We start from the raw sequence: 17,641 nt of genomic DNA, 5'->3' as shown, positions 1-17,641 counted from the left end.
ATTAAAATGTTTCTAAGTTAAATGCTTAATGAAGTGTCAACTCAAGTTAATTTTTCATGGGAGACCTGCATTCTAGAAATAACCTCTTGAGGTAAAAGGGAGCCTTTGAGGCATTTTGGAAAGACTGTGACCTTTCCACAACAAATTTACCCCTTTTTTGTTTCTGTAGACAAACCCAGCTGCACAAATTACATTATTAAAATGCCACTTATTTGCCCTGGAGTGAGTTATAATTCAATTCAAGTAGGCAATCGTTTAAATCCCCACTACGCATGGAAGGCACAAGATAAAAATGAAAACTACTTCTAGGAAGCTTGCATTATTAAGAGATGCATTAGATATAGAGAGAAGGAAAAGGTAATTAGAAAACGGACTGGAAATCAGGCTGAGCTTCATGGAAGCAGTTGGCTTGACCTTTTAGGAAAATATAGGCTTGTGAGAGATTGCTTTAAGCAGGGGTTTAAGCATGTAAATAGCCTGTGGAAAGGCAAGATAGCTATTTGGAAAGCTGCTAGTAGTCTCATTTGGTTGGAATGTGGAGCATTTGAAAGGAAATAAAGTAATTCTGAAAGGGCAGGTTGGAACCAGATAGCATGAACGCCAAGCTGAGGAGTTTTGTATTTTATTTTTGTGGAAACTCCTAAAATTTTTTAACAGCATGATCAGTTCTGGTCTACTAAGACTATGTTGGCAACCGTATAGATGTAGAACTACTAGAGACTGAAAAACAGGGCAACTAGGGGACTGGACTGCATTAGCCCAGGAGAGTGAGGGTCTTAGATGTGAGGGCCAGAATCCAAAGGAAGCCAACCAGGATGAAGGGTCTGAGGCCAAGCCATCTATGCTACGGTCTTTTGAGGAAAGTAAACATGGCCTTGGCCTAAAAAGAGAAGACAGATGGAGCGATGAGTGCTATTTTCTAAAGGGCAGTCATATGGAAAACTGATTCTGCTAGTTCTTGGCAATCAACAGCATGTATTAAATGTCTTTGGCGTGCCAGGCACCATGCTAGGTGCTAGGGATGCAAAGATAACTGAAATCATTTCTGCCTGCCTATCCTCAAAAAGCATGAGAAATAACAGGTACACGGGAGTTCGGTCTGTACAAAATTACTTTTTTGATGGGGAAGCACTAGCAGCTGGAGGGGGAAATTGTCAGTCAAGACTCCTATAGGAGAGAGAATTCGAGCTGAACCTTCAAGGACAATAGGGACCCTAAAAGGTAGAAGTGAAGAAAATTTGGGCAAAGGAATGAACAATGAGGGAAGCTGCAACATTGTGTGTGAGGACCGGTAGAAAGGCCGGTTCGGCTGGAAGAGAGGAAGTCAGGAAAGGTAGTAAAGGGCTTTAGGTGCACCAAACCAGAGGAATATTTAATCCCAGAGATAATAGGGCATTGGTGTGAGTAATGAATAATGGCTAGAAAACGTGAGGTAGAATTTAAGCTGACAGAAAAAGTCCCCTAACAAGTGTAGCAGTCTAAAAGTAGAATTATCTTGGAAGACGATAGCCTCTTCTGGAGGGCTACAGCATGACCATTTGTTGATATTGTATATGTAGGCGAGTCTTGGGCTGAATAAGATGTTTTCCAATAAAAATTGGGAGGTAATGTTATACAAGGATCATAAATTTGGGGCTGGAGACCTTGGAAGAGTTCATTACCTTCATTTTACAAAGAAAACTGAGGCCCAGATAGGTTAAGTGATGAGCCCCCAGTCATATTTAGTATGAGAGGTGGAATTTGAATCCAGCTTCTCCAGACTCCAGGTCCAGTGTTGATCTGCTCACTTATACCGCACTGGCTTAGATGAAAAGGATGGAGTGAGTTCTTTGTCAAGTTGGACTGGCGTTCATGAAGTTGAGTCTGGTAACTCGAGAAGCACAAAATCACTGGGAAGCAGCTTACGAGCATAGATATCGAAGTGGAAGTCACAGGGGCCATCAAGTGCCGACATTTTATAGATGAAGAAACAGGCAGAGAATTTGAGGCAGGATTGGAACTCGGGTATTCTTGACTTCAAGTCCATTGTCTTATCTAATTACATCACACTGCCTGGGAGTGACCATGGGAGCGACCGAGGCTTAGGTGGTAGGAGGGAGACGACTTAGCAAAGACGGGCTGAAGGAAGCTAAAGGAGCATAGAAAACGGTACCCAGGAAGCCAAAGGAGTTTCAGGAGTCGGAGGTGAGTGATAGTGGTTAACAGTATTAGTCAAGGATGAGGCCTTAGAAAAAAACGTTGGATCTCGTGGCTGAAATCGTTAGGAACAACTCGAACGGAGGAGGCTAGCAGGGCTGAGAAAAGGATTCCTCAAGGACAGGCCAAACCCAAACAGCTTTGTAGGATGAGGGGAAAGGGACCAACAGATGGAGAAAAGAGGTTTGTTACAGAAAACGGCCCGTGGGGCCAGCAAGAAAACAGGCTGGAGCTGTGAACTGGTCTACCCATATTAGAAAATACGACTAAGCAAGAAGGGTCAGAAATAGAGGAAAGATCCCATTTGAACCAAACTATTTAGAAAAGTATTCTATAGTCGAGAGCTGGAAGGAAAATCACTACCCACTGACTGGGCAAGGGCAGAACAGATTCTGGTATATGAATGTAATGGAAAATAGGAAGAATCCTGAGCAGCTTGCATGGGCTGATGCAGAATGAAACAAGTAGAAGCAGGAGACCAAGTCATACTAGGTAATAAAAGAAAACACTTGATTCTGCAGTGTGAATCGTATTATTAGGAAATTGACGATGAATGCAACATGATGCAACAGAGGTGCTACGTAGTATAGAAGTAAGTTCATATGTGGCTCACCAGTTCACTCTGTGAAATGAGTGTTCTACTGGAGTGGTAGCAAATCACTGGAATATGAAAATGAAAATAGAACTTCTTGTGTTGGGACACTTTAGCATTGTTCCTTAAATTTTTCCAGCAATGTTCTGAAGCTCGGGAATATGAGGGGATGGTTGATGAAAGAGACTCACGGTTAAGGACTGGAAGGGTATGAAAAGCAGTTATAAATGACAATATTAAACAGTGCCCAGCAAATAAGCAGCCTTTACTGAATGTAGCTTATATCGTCCCTTTTCCCAAAACTGAGACTGCTTTGGGAAATTCTTATAATTGCTATGGAGTATCTCAAAGGATTTCTGGTTTCTCAGAGTAACTATGGAAAAAAGGCCAGGAAAAGGTCAGCAGGGTCCTAGTTTTCTATTTTTAAATGTATTTTTAAAAAATCCTCCAGATTCAGACAGTGTGGTTCAATGGAGTCAGAATGTGTTCTCCGCCACTTACATGTGTATCTAAGGCAAGTTGACTGTTAGGCTTCCATTTCCTCATCTATAAAATGAAGCTTAAAGGTCCCTTGTGGCTCTGAATCTAAAATTTCATGAAAAAGCAGGAAAACTTGGGCTGAGACTATAGTGCAAAAAGGGTCTTCAGCCACTTCTCTTTTATGCCTTTCCCACACTTTCAATCTCGAGGACAGTTGCTTAAATAAGGGTGTCTGCCTTTCAAGCAAACAAGTATGTTTTGTGGTAAGGACTGCAAGACGAGTTGTTGGATGTGGATGTGCAGGGAATGTAAATACTTGTGAAAATATTTTTTAAACCAAAAACACAATGCAATTTCCCAACCCTCTTTTCCCTTACTGCCATCAATTTAGCTCCGACATGAAGAAAAATCTTAAACTACAACAGGCCAGCAAGAAGTAAAGAGGAAGCCTCAGAGAAGTCTTTTTCTGTGTTAAGTATTTTAAATGAAAATGTGACTACTGAATTCGTTATGAGCTCCTATTCGGGCACACTTCTGAAAAATTGGGACCAGCAAACCTAGTTCCCAGGGAGGGTATTTATTTAAGAAAAAAAATTGTTCTGGCTTTAGACTAGAAGACCTTGTACCAGGGACTGACTCTCTCTGCTGAAATAGTACTAAGGGATACAATGGAAAGATCACTGAATTTTGAATGTTAAGACTTGGGCTTAAATCCAAGTGACTGAGCCTCTAGTATTGCCACCTGGAAAACAGGATCATACATTTCCACACTACCTACTTCACGAAATGGTTATGTGAGTGCGTTGTAGCCATCTTACGTATATATTCCTTCACCACTCCATATGCAACATAAAACTAGTGCTAACATTTCCAGAAACTTTAACCCCAAAACACAGTTTATCAAAAGAATGGCAAATAAGAACATTTATTAAGAGACCATTCACAAAATTCTCAAAAATGCAAGCATTACCAGTAACGTGATTCAAGGATTTATTAAGTCATACATGCAAAACATACTGCTAATTGCATTAGCAAAAGATCAATGTAAAAACACTCCACAATTTTGCAACTTTTGCATCTTCAAAATTTTGTTCTAGTGGTTGAAAGGTTGTAGTTCAATATTGTGTATTCTTGCCAGTGTTTAAGATGTACAGAACATTGTTAGCATTAGCACTAAGCTGACAACCTCACAGGCCTGAGGTCACGTTACTAGGAAAAGCAATGGAAAGCATGTGTACATGTATGTAGTGAGGTCAAGAACGGGGTCAACATTAGTAGTGTTACAGTGTTGGTAACCTGGCAATACAGTGATGTTTAAGAAGGTTCATATTTTTTAATAGCTAAAGTATATTTTTTTAAAAAAAGGTTTTTTAAAGCTGCATCACATGATTTTTACACCTAGTTACTAGAAGACTAAAGAAAGCTCGTAGTAGCTTGAACAAAGGTAACATGAAAAGAATGCGCTTTTACTAAAACTACAAAAATGCAAAGTTCTAATACATAATCAGAAAGATTTTAAAATACAAGTAGAGTAATATTGCTCAGTAAGAAAGGGTTTGATGAAAAAAGCATTTACTAAGTTCACAACGGTGGGAATGACCAGTTCAGAGTTGTAGGAAATGAATGCCCTACTTGGGGGGAGGGAAAAAAGAAAAAGGAAAAGCTTAGAAACAAAACACTTACCTAGAACATCAACCTTTCTTATCTACTGCATTTGACAGATGGTGACTGTTCTGCTTTTTTAACTTTTTACCCATGACAAAATTTGTTCAGTTTTCCACTCCTCAGTATACAATGTAGTGTAAATTAATCCTAGGTTCCAGAGTATGTCAAAATACTGTCTTTATTCCTTGGTCAAACCAGATATTTCAAATCACCCAACCCAAAACATTGCTGTTAAAGAGAACACTCCGCTAACAAAAACACATGGGACTTCTGTTTGAAATCACAGCAAGAGATTGATTCTTGAAAGAATCTTTACTGTGAAAGCAAAAGATCGCTCCAAAGACTCTAGTTTTGTTATGCACATTCCAGTCTGATATACAGTACAATGTTATATAATGAACATGGGCTGATAAATTATTCAATGCATCAAACATTTTTACTATATAAGTATACTGTACTGTTTTACATATCTGAAAAATGAGTTAGAAAGTGTTTTTGCATTTCCTACTATCAGAATTAAACAGTCTTCTTAAAGACAACCGTCTTTAAAACACAGTTTAGTGCTTAGTGTTCATAGCACAACAATGCAACTTTAGTTCAGTGGATATTTTGGCAACACTTAATCTGAGCAAGAACAGGGCTTTTGAAAAATAAGGCTTTAAGTAGGTTTGTCTTTTTTTTTTTTTTAAGGATTTAGTTGTAATAATAGAATGTGAAAAAAATCATTCTCTAACACTTTAAACAAAACTGTGAAATCATTGATTGGTTCAGAAGGTTTTATGGAAAGGAACTAATTTATAACAAAATCTTGGCATTGAGTGAAGGCTCCACTGTTTAAGCAAAGCTTACAAAGGTTCAAAAGGGAATAGGGCAGGGCTGTAACATTTACAACAGCAGACATTTTCTCTTCCTCTTCTTGACGGGAGGTGGGCAAAGAACCGCTCTAATCGCTTCATCAAACACTGTCTTGAGGCCTCGCTGTGTGAGTGCTGAACATTCCAGATATTTTACAGCACCTTATAAAGAAACACCAGAAGTTAACAACGAAAAGTACTCTTTGGCTAAAGATTGATGTACTCTAATGATGTCAACAGGCACACCGACAAGCTTGTCATTTGATGTCTACATTGGAAAATGTGATTTGGCTACAATCAGGCAAATAAATTCTCCCAGCCCCCTATTTATAATGAAATTGTGCACAAGGTAGCCAGAAAATGTAAACAGTGAAGATTGCATACCAATCTCCTTTGCCATGGCTAAGCCCTGTGGGTAGGTAATTGGAGTCAGCTTCTTCTCCTTTAGTTTCTCAATTGTGTCTTTATCATCTCTAAGGTCAAGTTTGGTGCCCACTAGAATTATGGGAGTGTTGGGACAATGATGTCGCACTTCAGGATACCACTAGACAATTGGAAGAAAAAAAAATGAAAATTACATTACGCAGAGTTCACCAATCCCCTTAGTCTGGCATTAAATTGGCATGGCTGCTTGATGCAAGAGCCAGGGTTCCAAATGCTAACAAGCTGTACCACCACCCAATGCTTTGTCCCTAACTTTCATACAAGTCACTACTAGGAATAACAAATGTACAAGATGTAGTCTGTCATACAAAGAAAAGACTAATCCTTATTCATCTCTTTAAATCATAGATTTTTTTGTTAAGAAAAAAGGACCCTATTTTAACTAGATTAGGAACATTACACTCTGCTGGAATTAATTTTTCTTAAAACTTCATAAAACAAAGGATTCTATGGGATTATCAGCAGGTCAGAGAAACATGACTCTTAATATTTGGGTGGGTGAGAGAGGAGGGAACCTATCACTGAACAAAATCTAGGTAGGTGTGCTGCTGGCTGAGATACTCCAGGAAGGAAACTAGTTCCCCTGTTAAGTGTTGGGGAACACACATCTACATAGCCAGTAAGTCATTTTATAGGGTCAATGTATTTTTTTAAGGTAAGGTACAATACAAAGGTATTGAAACTCAACTCCCAGTTCCTAAAGTTGGAAACCTGTATTTCTCTTTCTCTACTATGGAGGAAGGACACTTCTCATCCCCACTAAGTTCTCTCAATGGGAATTTCTTCAAGCAGACTGTTCACTGGTTTTTACAACTTTCACATTTAAGTGAATCTTTGAGCTATATTAGTCCCACAGGTGCCTTCCTTCATGATGAAACACAACATTCCTCTTAGTGTAAAGGACTACCAAACCAGTATCTGATAATCCATAATGGTATATAGGTTTTAAAAGCATTTCTTCTTGAAATTACTATTAGTAGCTAAAAATAATTCCAAAGGTAAAATACTAATCTAAACTTTCCTTCTTACCTTTGCCCGGACATTTTCAAATGATGCAGGACTCACAAGGGAAAAGCAAATTAAGAATACATCCTATTAAAAAAAAACACACACAAGGAAAGAAGTTTAGAAAAAAAGTCACAAAAACAATCAAGGAACAATTCTTTAATACTGCAGAAAGCAAATCAGTAGAAGTTGTGTTTGCAGTGTGTACCATTCATTTGTATTCTGGTAAAGTTTTATAAACTGGAACGTTGTACATATATGAAATTACTCATTAACCTAAAAGGAGGGGAGAAAGGATAGAAATAAACCTTTGGAGAGGCCAAGATAAACCAAAGAGGTCCCAGCAGAAGGACCTCCTTAGTCCACTTTTCATGTGTGCCATTTTCATACCCTGGACCACATGGATAAACACTGAATTCTGTTACAACCAAAGGTCCTTTCAAACTGAAACTCAACACCAACCCATCATTTTTGAAAACAAACAGCTAAGAATATGAAGGACAAGGGAAAGAATACCATAGGAAAGTATTGCATTGTCCTTCGTACGACTTACTCTTTAAGGACTAGGAAATCTAGTCTGTTTCTCTCTAAGTTTTAGTTCCCTTTAAGGTATCATACAGCTGTCATCTACAAATAGTATTAAGCTTCCACTCACACGTGCTAGGTAAATTTAGTTTTCAGATTTTGGCCTAATTAAAAGTTCTTCTGGGCAATCAGAGTGTATTATCAAGGCTATCTTGTCCTATAAAGTACAGAGGTGGCAAAGGGGGAGAGTAAAGGGAAAGTTATGGCTTTTTTTTTCCCTCTTCAAACCTCACCTTCTTGATAAGAGCTAGGCAATTGGGATTAAGTGACTTGCCCAATGACACACAGCAGGGAAGTATCTGAGGCTAGTTTTTTAACCTAGGTTCTCCTGACTCCAGATCTGGTACTCTATCCACTGTGCTACTACCTAGGTACTCTGGCATTTTCTTTCACTATCTTATTCATTGTGTCACAAACCTCTCCAAAAGCACCAATCAATGATCTTTGAAGAACTTACATTCTTAAGCACTTTTTATCTCTGAATAAAAAAAAAAAAACCAACAAAAAACAATGTGATAAGAAAAATTTATTTAACTTCTAAAATAGGCAGGGACCATACCAGTTAAAATGGCCCATTTATATGAATACCCACATTTCTAAGTTAAATGAACCATGAAGAAAAAAGCCCCTGTGCTATTCTGTCAATAGTATTATGGCATGAAAGTTCAATTGATTAAAGTCTTTTCCTAAAGCCATTTCTCAAAACCATCCAACTGAAATCTTGTACCTGAAAGGAAAAGGAAAATCTCATCCGAGTATGGTTTTCTGTAAATCATTAAAAACAAAACAAAATGAAACCAAAAAAACCAGAGCATGCACAAGCTCTCAAAGAATCCAAGCAGTGTTTCAGCATTCATGTGGATTGTGCATCATTTCAAAGCAGAGTTAGGTTAGCTTACCACACCTGCATGGCTAAGCACTCATCACCCAATGTCATTCATAGACAGACCAGTATATATCACCATAACCAGGACACCAAAGGAGAAAGGGGGGTAAAGCAAGAATGTGTTAATATGAGTTATGCTCCGAGCTTTTCATTCTTCCAAATCTATGGCCATCTTAGTTTCACAGCTTACTTGGGTTACTTGTCATTCCTCATACTTCCCTCCCACCCATCCCCATATTAGAATCTTCAATGGATGGGAGATACAGGTTATTCAATAGTTCTTTGAATATAATTTCTTTTATTATAAAGGAATTAAAGCTGCAAGTGCTTTAATTATGATTATTTGGAAAATCATTACTCTTCAAGAAAAGCTTTAGTACTGTTGATTTTTCATTTCCAAAACAATAAACCCTTGAATGAATTAAATATAAAACACTCAAGGGGTTTTTGAAGCTCAGGAAGCTATCCTACTAAGTGAAATAGGGAAAAGATAAAGCTTGAAACTTAAATTGATTGAAAGTTTTACATACGGCGATCGGTTCGTCTTTCACCCTGGAGGGTATATCCTTACTATACGTGCCTCCAACCTAATAACAGCATGAGAATTTGGTTTAAGTTTAGTAATAAACTAAAGGAAATTTCTTACCTGTTTTTCCTTCTTAGAACTTTTCTTTCCTGACCTCATTTCTCCCATACCAAAAACACTGGATTTGAATCTCCCAACCACTGGGCAAAGTCAATTTGAGGGGTGGGGTGGGGGTGGACTGGGATCCTTAATCTCTGATTCCATCATGATAAATAAATTCTAGTGGAATTTCCCTCCACCAAATGGACTCAGTTTGAGAAGAGTGGCCTGGGATAATTTAAGTGTCTTGTCCAAGGTCCTACAGTTCATTTATAGCAGAAGGAGGATTCAAAGTGAGGCCATCCTGGCTACCCCCCATTAAACTATACAATAGTGTCTCTTATGATATAAAAGGAGAGAAGGGAGGAAATCAACATTTATATAGCATCAACTAGGTGCTAGGCACTATGTTAAGTGCTTTTAACAAATACCTTTTTTGATCTTCCTTACAAGGTAGATACTGTTATTTTACTCATTTAACAGTTAAGGAAACTGAGGCAAACAGAAATGATTTTCCTTCCAGGGCCACATAGCTAGTAAGCATCTGAGGCTGGATTTGAATTCAGGTCTTCTGGACTATAGGTCCAGTTCTTTATCCATCACACTACCAAGCTGCCTATAACAAAAAGCTTTAAAAAGTAAGTAGTCACACTGAAAAGATGAACAAATAAGGGAGGTGAGCTATGAAGGAGGGGAAAAGTGAAGCAAGATTCTGCTCTTCAATATTGTTTTAATGAAGATATGCATTTGCCCCAGCCACAAGCTAACCCTTGATAAAGGTCTCTGCCTGGCAGACTCTACACGGCAAATGCACTTTCATGTGATGGCCACTTCTTTATTTGTAAAATGAAGTGGCTGATGATCTCTGAACTCCCTTTCTTGACACTTGTAGTTCTCTTTTTCAAGACTTTGGCTAAAAAAAATTTCCTGAAATTATGTGCCAAAGTACTGTGACATAAGCATAAACCCTAGTTTTAAGATGAGTCACTATAAGATGGGTCTTTTCAGACATTCATTCTCTTAATATCACTTTTATCTACCTTCTTCAACCATATTCCTTGAACCTTCTAAACTAAAGCTGCTTTGAATTTAATGAGGGTAGGGGAGGAAGAGAAAGGAAATGCAATAATGAAAATGAATCATTTTTTTCCCACTAAGAATTCAACCTTATTTACCAAACTATTTCCTAGTTACAAATAATCAGAAGGCCACCTCCAGGGAGAAGGGGGAAATGACAACAGAATTAGTCACCATGAACTGAAAGTTTAAGGAATTTTACCAATCTGTATATATGTCCTTATCTAGTTTGTTTGTGATTGGTATATTCAAAAAGTATTTTATCCTAAGTTGGGGCATTTGCAAAAGACAAATCTCTCTTTGTGCTACTAAGTACAAAGCAGGGTTGTTAAAAATCCAACATTCAGGAAGACATTTCACATACATGTTCCTGAACCAGAACAAAAAAGAAAAGAGTGGTTTTTATCACAGCCTGACACATTCTACTCTACATCCTTTGTTTTAACAGAAACTTTACTAGGGAAGTCCTTATCAGTGGGAGCTCTCTCTTCTTAAAATCTAAACAGACCATTTACATTAAGACATATTTCCAATGCCTATTACAGTGGATTCAAGTTATTTCTCTGGGAAGAGAATCTTTTACCTTAGCAAATTCTCTTGTTCCAGAAGAAGTTTGAAGAGTATTGTTGACCTCTGAATTTCTGGCTAAACTCTGCTCTTTCATTCCTTCTATTCAAGAATCCTTACAGAACCCTGACTCATTCGTGGAATCCCTTAAAAAGGGAGACAGACAAAAGAGAACAATTTTCTTATTGCTTATTGTAAATTAGCCTTCTGTGATGTAAATATTCTTTTTTAGCCAACCCAGTATTTTCCCCTGCTCTTTTAGTTTTCTAAGAGTTATTTTTTTTAAAGATTTGAGGGATAATATAAGTCTTAGAATTATCTAACTGTCCCAGATCAGCCACATAAAATTTATTTTAGCTTTTACATTAATTTATTTTCTTCATAAGGTTTTTTCTTTCTCTCAAAAATCCTACTATGTGCCCACCAACAAATAGGGAAACAAAAACAAAAACAAAAAAAAAAAACAACAAGCATTTATTAAGCATGTACTATGTATTAGGCACTATCCTAAACACTTTTCACAAATATTCTCATAACAACCCTGACAGGTAGGTACTATTATTATCAATCCCATTTTGTAACTGAGGAAATTGAGGCAGACAGAAATTAAGTGACTTGCCCAGAGTCACACAGCTAGTAAATATCTGAGGCTACATTTGAACTCAGGTCTTCCTTACTCCAGGATCAGTACTCTCTTTAGCCTTTACACTACCTAGATCACTCTAGGCAATTAAGAAAATATGGTTTACTTTGAAAGGTCACATTCCAAAGGTGTAAGCATCAGCTGGGGGAAAATAATTGTTTTCCAGATGGATTAGGAGGCCAATGTCCCAACATTTTTTACCTATGACTTCAGGTAGTGTTTTCTCAAAGGACATGAGAACACTAGAATCTTGGGTCTGCCAAGCGGGAGCCCCATAGGCTAGGCTAGTCTTTTTGAGACAACTGACTTAAGGCAATCAGACACAATAATGACATTAATTTGTTTTACTTTATTATAGTATGAAAACAATTTATGTAAAAATAAAATGGATTAACTTTATGGAAATATGAAATATAAAATTATCAGCACTGCTGATTGTTACTCTCAGAATTGAGATCATATTTATGGCTTCAACCAAGGTTTTCTAAAATCAGGAGGGAAACCAAGAATGACAGTTTTTAAGAATAGACTACCACTTAGCAGATAACATCCTCTTGAGAGGTTACTCTTATAAAACCAACTTCTATCTCAATCTTTCTTAATATAATAAGCATGATTCTTTGGGAAAGAGGAACACTGTGAAAATGCTATTAGATAGTAAATGCAAATAGGATAGGAAAACAAAAGTTTTTAAGAAAGGTATGTGTTAAATTGTAAGCCCTATGAGGGCAGTACCAGATGTCTTATCTAAACAATCCTTTGCATTTCCCATAGTGCTCTAAACTAAATAGGTTTAATATGAAAATTCACATTGGACCATGAAAACAAACTCATTAAACTAGAAAACTGGATAGAAGCAAATGACTAAGAAGACTAGAAAACAAAGTCTCAGCAAAAGTCTAGACAAAGAAAAGATTAGTACAGATTCCATACTAAAAGTTAAAAAAACTTTAGAAAGTAGTCATCTAGCCAAGGGATACATCTAATCCATGATACATTTTTGTGTCATAGACCCCACCTTTGGCATTCTGGTAAGGCCCAAAGACCCCTTCACAAAATGGTGTTTCAAATGCATAAGCTAAAATACATGAGGTTACAAAAGAACTTTGAAATATAGTGATCAAAATATAAAAAACTAGGTCATAGATCCCAAGTCAAGAACCTCTGACCTAGCTTAACAACCTCTGCAATGCCAGAATCCCTTTATAACATTCAAATTAAATATTTAGGATCATAGATTTTGGATTTTAAAGGAATCTTAGGGATCATCTAGGTTCAACTACCTCATTTTACAGAAGAGGGAGCTGAAGTCCAGATAGTAAAGCAGCTCACCCAAAAGTTAAACACCTGTGAAAGAGCAGAGCAAGAATGCAAATTTGGATCTTCTGGCAAGAGTTTTACCTAGAGTGAAGCCACAGACTTTTTGCCTGGGATTGACTGGGCAGTCACCTCACGTACCTCCTAGGCCCAAAGAAGATCCTCTTCTCCTATTGCTCCTCACCCCCAAAATTCTGTCATGGGCTCCCCACCCCGCCTTCCTTATCCCTGGTGGAGGTGTTGGCCTCCCTCTTTAGGCATAAACTGATGTTTCTGCAGTGCAAGGACATCCACAGTTGGACCACTGTCCCCCTTGTTCTGAGGTTTCTATAGCATTGTGGCTAGCCACCTGTGGAAGAATATTCCTTCTGAATTCTAAATGCAGCATTCTTTACACTATGCCCCATCTCTACCATGAGCAGAATACTGCACTAGAAATAGAATATAAGGTTTAGATAAAACATGATTTATGTTCTCATTAAAATAAGTTTATTAGGGCAAGGTGATTACATCCTGCTCATCTGCTCCCATGCACTGATTCTATGTCTTGATTAATTCCCCAACGGCTAATAAACTTTCACCTCACCTAGGTGTCCCCATCCATGTGATAATCCCAAATGGCCAAAAAGAAACTGCCTCTTTCTGCCATCCTCAGCTGCCCCCTTTCATTACCATCAGCTTTCCCATCTCACTTACTATCCCCCATGCTTTCCATTTTGCCTTATGAAACTCCCTGCTTAAATCTGAGAGAATTCCTTATTTCCATCTTTTCCTCCCTCCTTTTCTTTTGGCACTCATTGAGCCATAACTCCCACCTAGAGGAAGCTATGTAACACCCCAGCTATATATACTTCTTTCACATCCCCACATTCAACTGGTCTTGGAGTTGGAATGCTCCTTGCTTCCCAATGCTACTTACAGACTCTCCCTCTACTGCCTGTCATTTTCCTAGTTTAATACTAAATTGTTTTCCAGAAATGGTGATATAATTTATAGCTCCATCATGTCAGTGTATCTGTCTTTTGTAAAGTTGGAAGATTTCGAACCCTTGAAACTACATTACCCAAACTTCCTTTCTGTATTTACCCATAATTCCCTTTTCCTTGAGTATTCATGAGGGGTGACACTGTCTGAATTTAATTTGGGTTGGCTCCGCCTCTCTGGCTCTCTAGCACATGGATGGTGTGGTGAGCAGTGCTGGTGAGGTGAGCCTCTGGAGTGAGTGAGAAAAGTTCCCTGCGTTTCTCTAGCACTCTAATTTAATATTAATAAATCCTTATAAATATCATACTTTGGAGGCACTGAATGTCAATTTTAAAATCTATACCTTCCATTGTCTCTCTAACACTATTTCCATTTTTTGTCATCTTTATAAATTTGCTGAATGTGAGGTAAAACCTCAGGATTGTTTTGATTGGAAATAATATTCTAAAAAGTAAATATCATGGTGAAATAGATAACATATGTAAAGCATCCTGTTAAGTTAAGAGAACCATGCAAATGTTAGGTATTTATGCAAGTAGCAAAGCAAAACAGACCAAGAGAACAGGTAGCATGAGAAAGGCTATACCCTGAGTCAGAGAACTAGGATCAAACCTTGATTCTGCTATTTATTACCTGTGTGACATTGGACAACTCTTTTCTTCTCTCTAGGCCTCAATTACCTCATCTGTGTGGTAGCTTAGGGGCTTAGACTAGATCAGGCCTTCTTAACATAGAGTCCATGAACTAGTTTTTAATATTTTTGATAAGTGTATTTCTATATAATTGGTTAAATTTTATGCATTAAAAGCATTATTCTGATATAAGTCTATGAGTTTCCCTGGCCTGGAAAAGGGATTCATGACACAAAGAAAGATTAAGAACCCTTGGCTTAGATGACCTTTAAGATCCCTTCCAGCTTTAAATCTATGACTCATTAAACATGGTCTAGTTAAACACATAATGGGCTCAGAAGGCCTGAGTTTTTATTCTTGCTTGTTATGTCACCCATGATAAGTCACTTACTTGCTCTCTGCCCTTTAGTTTTCTCGTTTGTAAAGTAGGACTAATACTACTCACTGATAAGATATCTGAAAAAGCTTTGAAAAGGTCAAAAGTTAGAGAACTAGACATTTTCTCCAATCCCTATGACATCACAAACCTCCCCAATAAAAATTATGTGCCAAATCAACTCCAGTTGTCTTCACAGTTTATGACACCGAGAATCCAAAGGAAGGTTAAAAAGCAAAATAAACCACACAATTCAAAACCCAGGAACTGAAAGCTCAATGTCCCTGAGTCACCCAGCATTCTTCCTTCACCCCCATGCTACTGACATCAAGGCCTGAGTAGCCTCTAGCAGTTCAAGGACACAACAAAGTCTTGCATCAAAACCTGCCCCTGGTCTGCCACCTTCTTCTTTCCAGGACCAGAGCCCCTCTGGCTTCAGGCTGTGAAAGTTTGTTCAAGTCTGAATAGTCATCTTGGTCACAGCACTTCATTAGCAAAGCCTGCAAAAAGCTGTAACACAGAAGCACTAATGGTGCAAAGCTCCAAACAGCTGGTAGATCTGACCTACTGATCCCAGGGAAAGCTGGCTCTGAACTGTCAGTGCCAAGCCAATGAACTAAGGAATGGAGAGGTTGGGACAGGTCACTAAGACAGGAGATTGAATGTAGGGAGCTGTGGAGTACTCCATCAAGCTCATAAAGGGAAGGACAGAGAATCCACCTAGGGCCAGTTCTCCCTTGAAGTCTCCCTCAAAAAGACTTCCTAAAAGTAATTTGAGGTGGAGATCTAGGCTGGTAAATTAAACTGCCAGAATGAGAGGAGGTAAAGATTTATTCCCCCAATGAAAGCACAATAAGGAGAGGAAGTTAAAGTGAGCAATAAAGAAAAATGGAAAAAGATGAGGGGGAAGAACAACTGAAAACATCAAAGATCCTATGAAGAAATCTCAAAGACCTTGAACACAGATAATGTAACCAAAAAAACAAAACAAAACAAAACAAAAAACAGTAATAGAAGTAAATAAGACCTTCAGATCTAGTAAATCAAATCAAGCATCTATGAATAAAGAATGCAAAATGAAGGACAGTGATCCAACACTTAATGGGAAGAGGACCCTTTGGAATTGGAGAACATGGAACCACAGCATGCTCTTCCTGAGTGGTTTAAAAGAGAAATGAGAGAGTTCCAGGTTAAGATGGGGGCAGAGTAAGAAGCAGCTCTTAACCTCTCCTGACCAAAACACACAAAACTCCTCAAGGGGACATAAAAACAAGTCCAGACGAACGGACAGGGCACAGCGTGGAAGGTAAGTGGAATCGAGGCATTTCCATGCTATAAAGGGGTGAAACAGCTCTCACTAAATCGCAGGCTGAGCAACCACCCCACCCCCAACCCCTCCACACACAACACCTATAGCGCCGCAGCCAGCTAAAAAGAAATAGAGCAAGTTTGGGGCACCCATTGAGTCATTGGCAGCTCCAGGGCCTGTTCCTGAGAGCAGCAAGATTTAGGACCCCAAAAAGCTAAAGAACGCACGCGAAATCTGAGCGCGGGAGCAGAGAGTAGACGCAGGGCGCTGAGCGCGGGCTGAGAGCGCAGGCACTGTGGAGGCGTGGGTGGAGGCAGACACAACCAGGAACTAAAGCCTGAGTGGGGAACCAGCGTGGACGGGTATACAACTGTGGAAGCAGCGCCCTGAGATTTGTAAAGGAACCTCCAGCAGAGGATCAAGCAAGGGGGTCCAGCAGGGGGCTTGACCTTGGAAAAAACCAGAACTCAGACCTCAGGAGCCAATAGACCGCGGACAGACACTGAGAACAAGGATAAACCTGAGAAGCTGCTGGGCTAATGATGGCTACCCAGTCTCAGGAAGCTCAGAAGAGAAAGAATAACAACAAGAAAAAGAAGTCTTTAACACTCCACAACTTTTACACAGAGAAAATTCAGACAACCGAGCAAACAGAGGAGGAAAACAAACAAGCATCCGGACCCTCCTCAAATAAGGAAAACTCCTCACAAACTATGGAAGAGTTCAAAACTGAGATTCTGAGGAAGATGGAAGAGATCTGCCAAGAAAATAACAGTTTAAAAGGTAAAATCTTGCAATTGGAAAGTGAGGCTCAAAAATCAAATGAACTGATAAGCAAATTGAACAAGATTGAAAAAGAAAACCAAAAGATCATAGCTGAAAACCAGTCTCTAAAGGCTAGAATTGAGCAGTTAGAAGCTAATGATCTCTCAAGACAACAAGAACAAATAAAACAAAGTCAAAAGACTGAAAAAATAGAAGGAAACATGAAATATCTCAATGAGAGAGTGACAGACCAAGAAAACCGGTCTAGAAGAGACAATTTGAGAATAATTGGTCTTCCAGAAAAACCAGAAATTAATAGAAACCTGGACTCCATACTAATAGAAATAATTCAGCAAAATTGCCCTGAAGTCCTACAACAAGAGGGCAATATAGACATTGAAAGGATTCATAGAACACCTGCGGTATTCGATAAAGAAAGGAAAACACCCAGAAATATCATTGCAAAATTCAAGAGTTTCCAAGCAAAGGAAAGAATCTTACAAGAAGCCAGAAAGAAACAATTCAAATATCAAGGAGCACCAATCAGGATCACACAGGATCTGGTAGCCTCCACACTAAAAGATCGCAAGGCTTGGAATACGATATTCAGAAAGGCAAGAGAGCTGGGCCTGCAACCAC

At 38.6% G+C, this 17,641-nt stretch overlaps 1 protein-coding gene across 2 annotated transcripts in view; it reads right to left on the bottom strand.

The window, feature by feature from the left end:
* Positions 1-4,234: 4,234 nt before the first annotated feature.
* Positions 4,235-17,641, bottom strand: part of RAC1 (Rac family small GTPase 1) — a 75,928-nt gene continuing 62,521 nt past the window's right edge. Inside the window, exons 4-7 of one of the 2 annotated variants that reach the window (XM_044660209.1) lie at positions 9,238-9,294; positions 7,261-7,323; positions 6,172-6,331; positions 4,235-5,949 (exon numbers count right to left, since the gene is read on the bottom strand). In XM_044660209.1, coding sequence (XP_044516144.1) covers positions 5,819-5,949; positions 6,172-6,331; positions 7,261-7,323; positions 9,238-9,294 — 411 coding nt within the window. In that variant the 3' untranslated portion in view covers positions 4,235-5,818. The remainder of the gene's footprint in view (positions 5,950-6,171; positions 6,332-7,260; positions 7,324-9,237; positions 9,295-17,641) is intronic. The other variant, XM_044660215.1, reaches the window with a different exon arrangement.

This window comes from Gracilinanus agilis, chromosome 1 (assembly GCF_016433145.1).
Source record: "Gracilinanus agilis isolate LMUSP501 chromosome 1, AgileGrace, whole genome shotgun sequence".
In the NCBI taxonomy this organism is placed as follows: Eukaryota; Metazoa; Chordata; class Mammalia; order Didelphimorphia; family Didelphidae; genus Gracilinanus; species Gracilinanus agilis.
The sequence above is the reverse complement of the archived record's forward strand: the minus strand, read 5'-3'. Positions and strand labels throughout refer to the sequence as shown.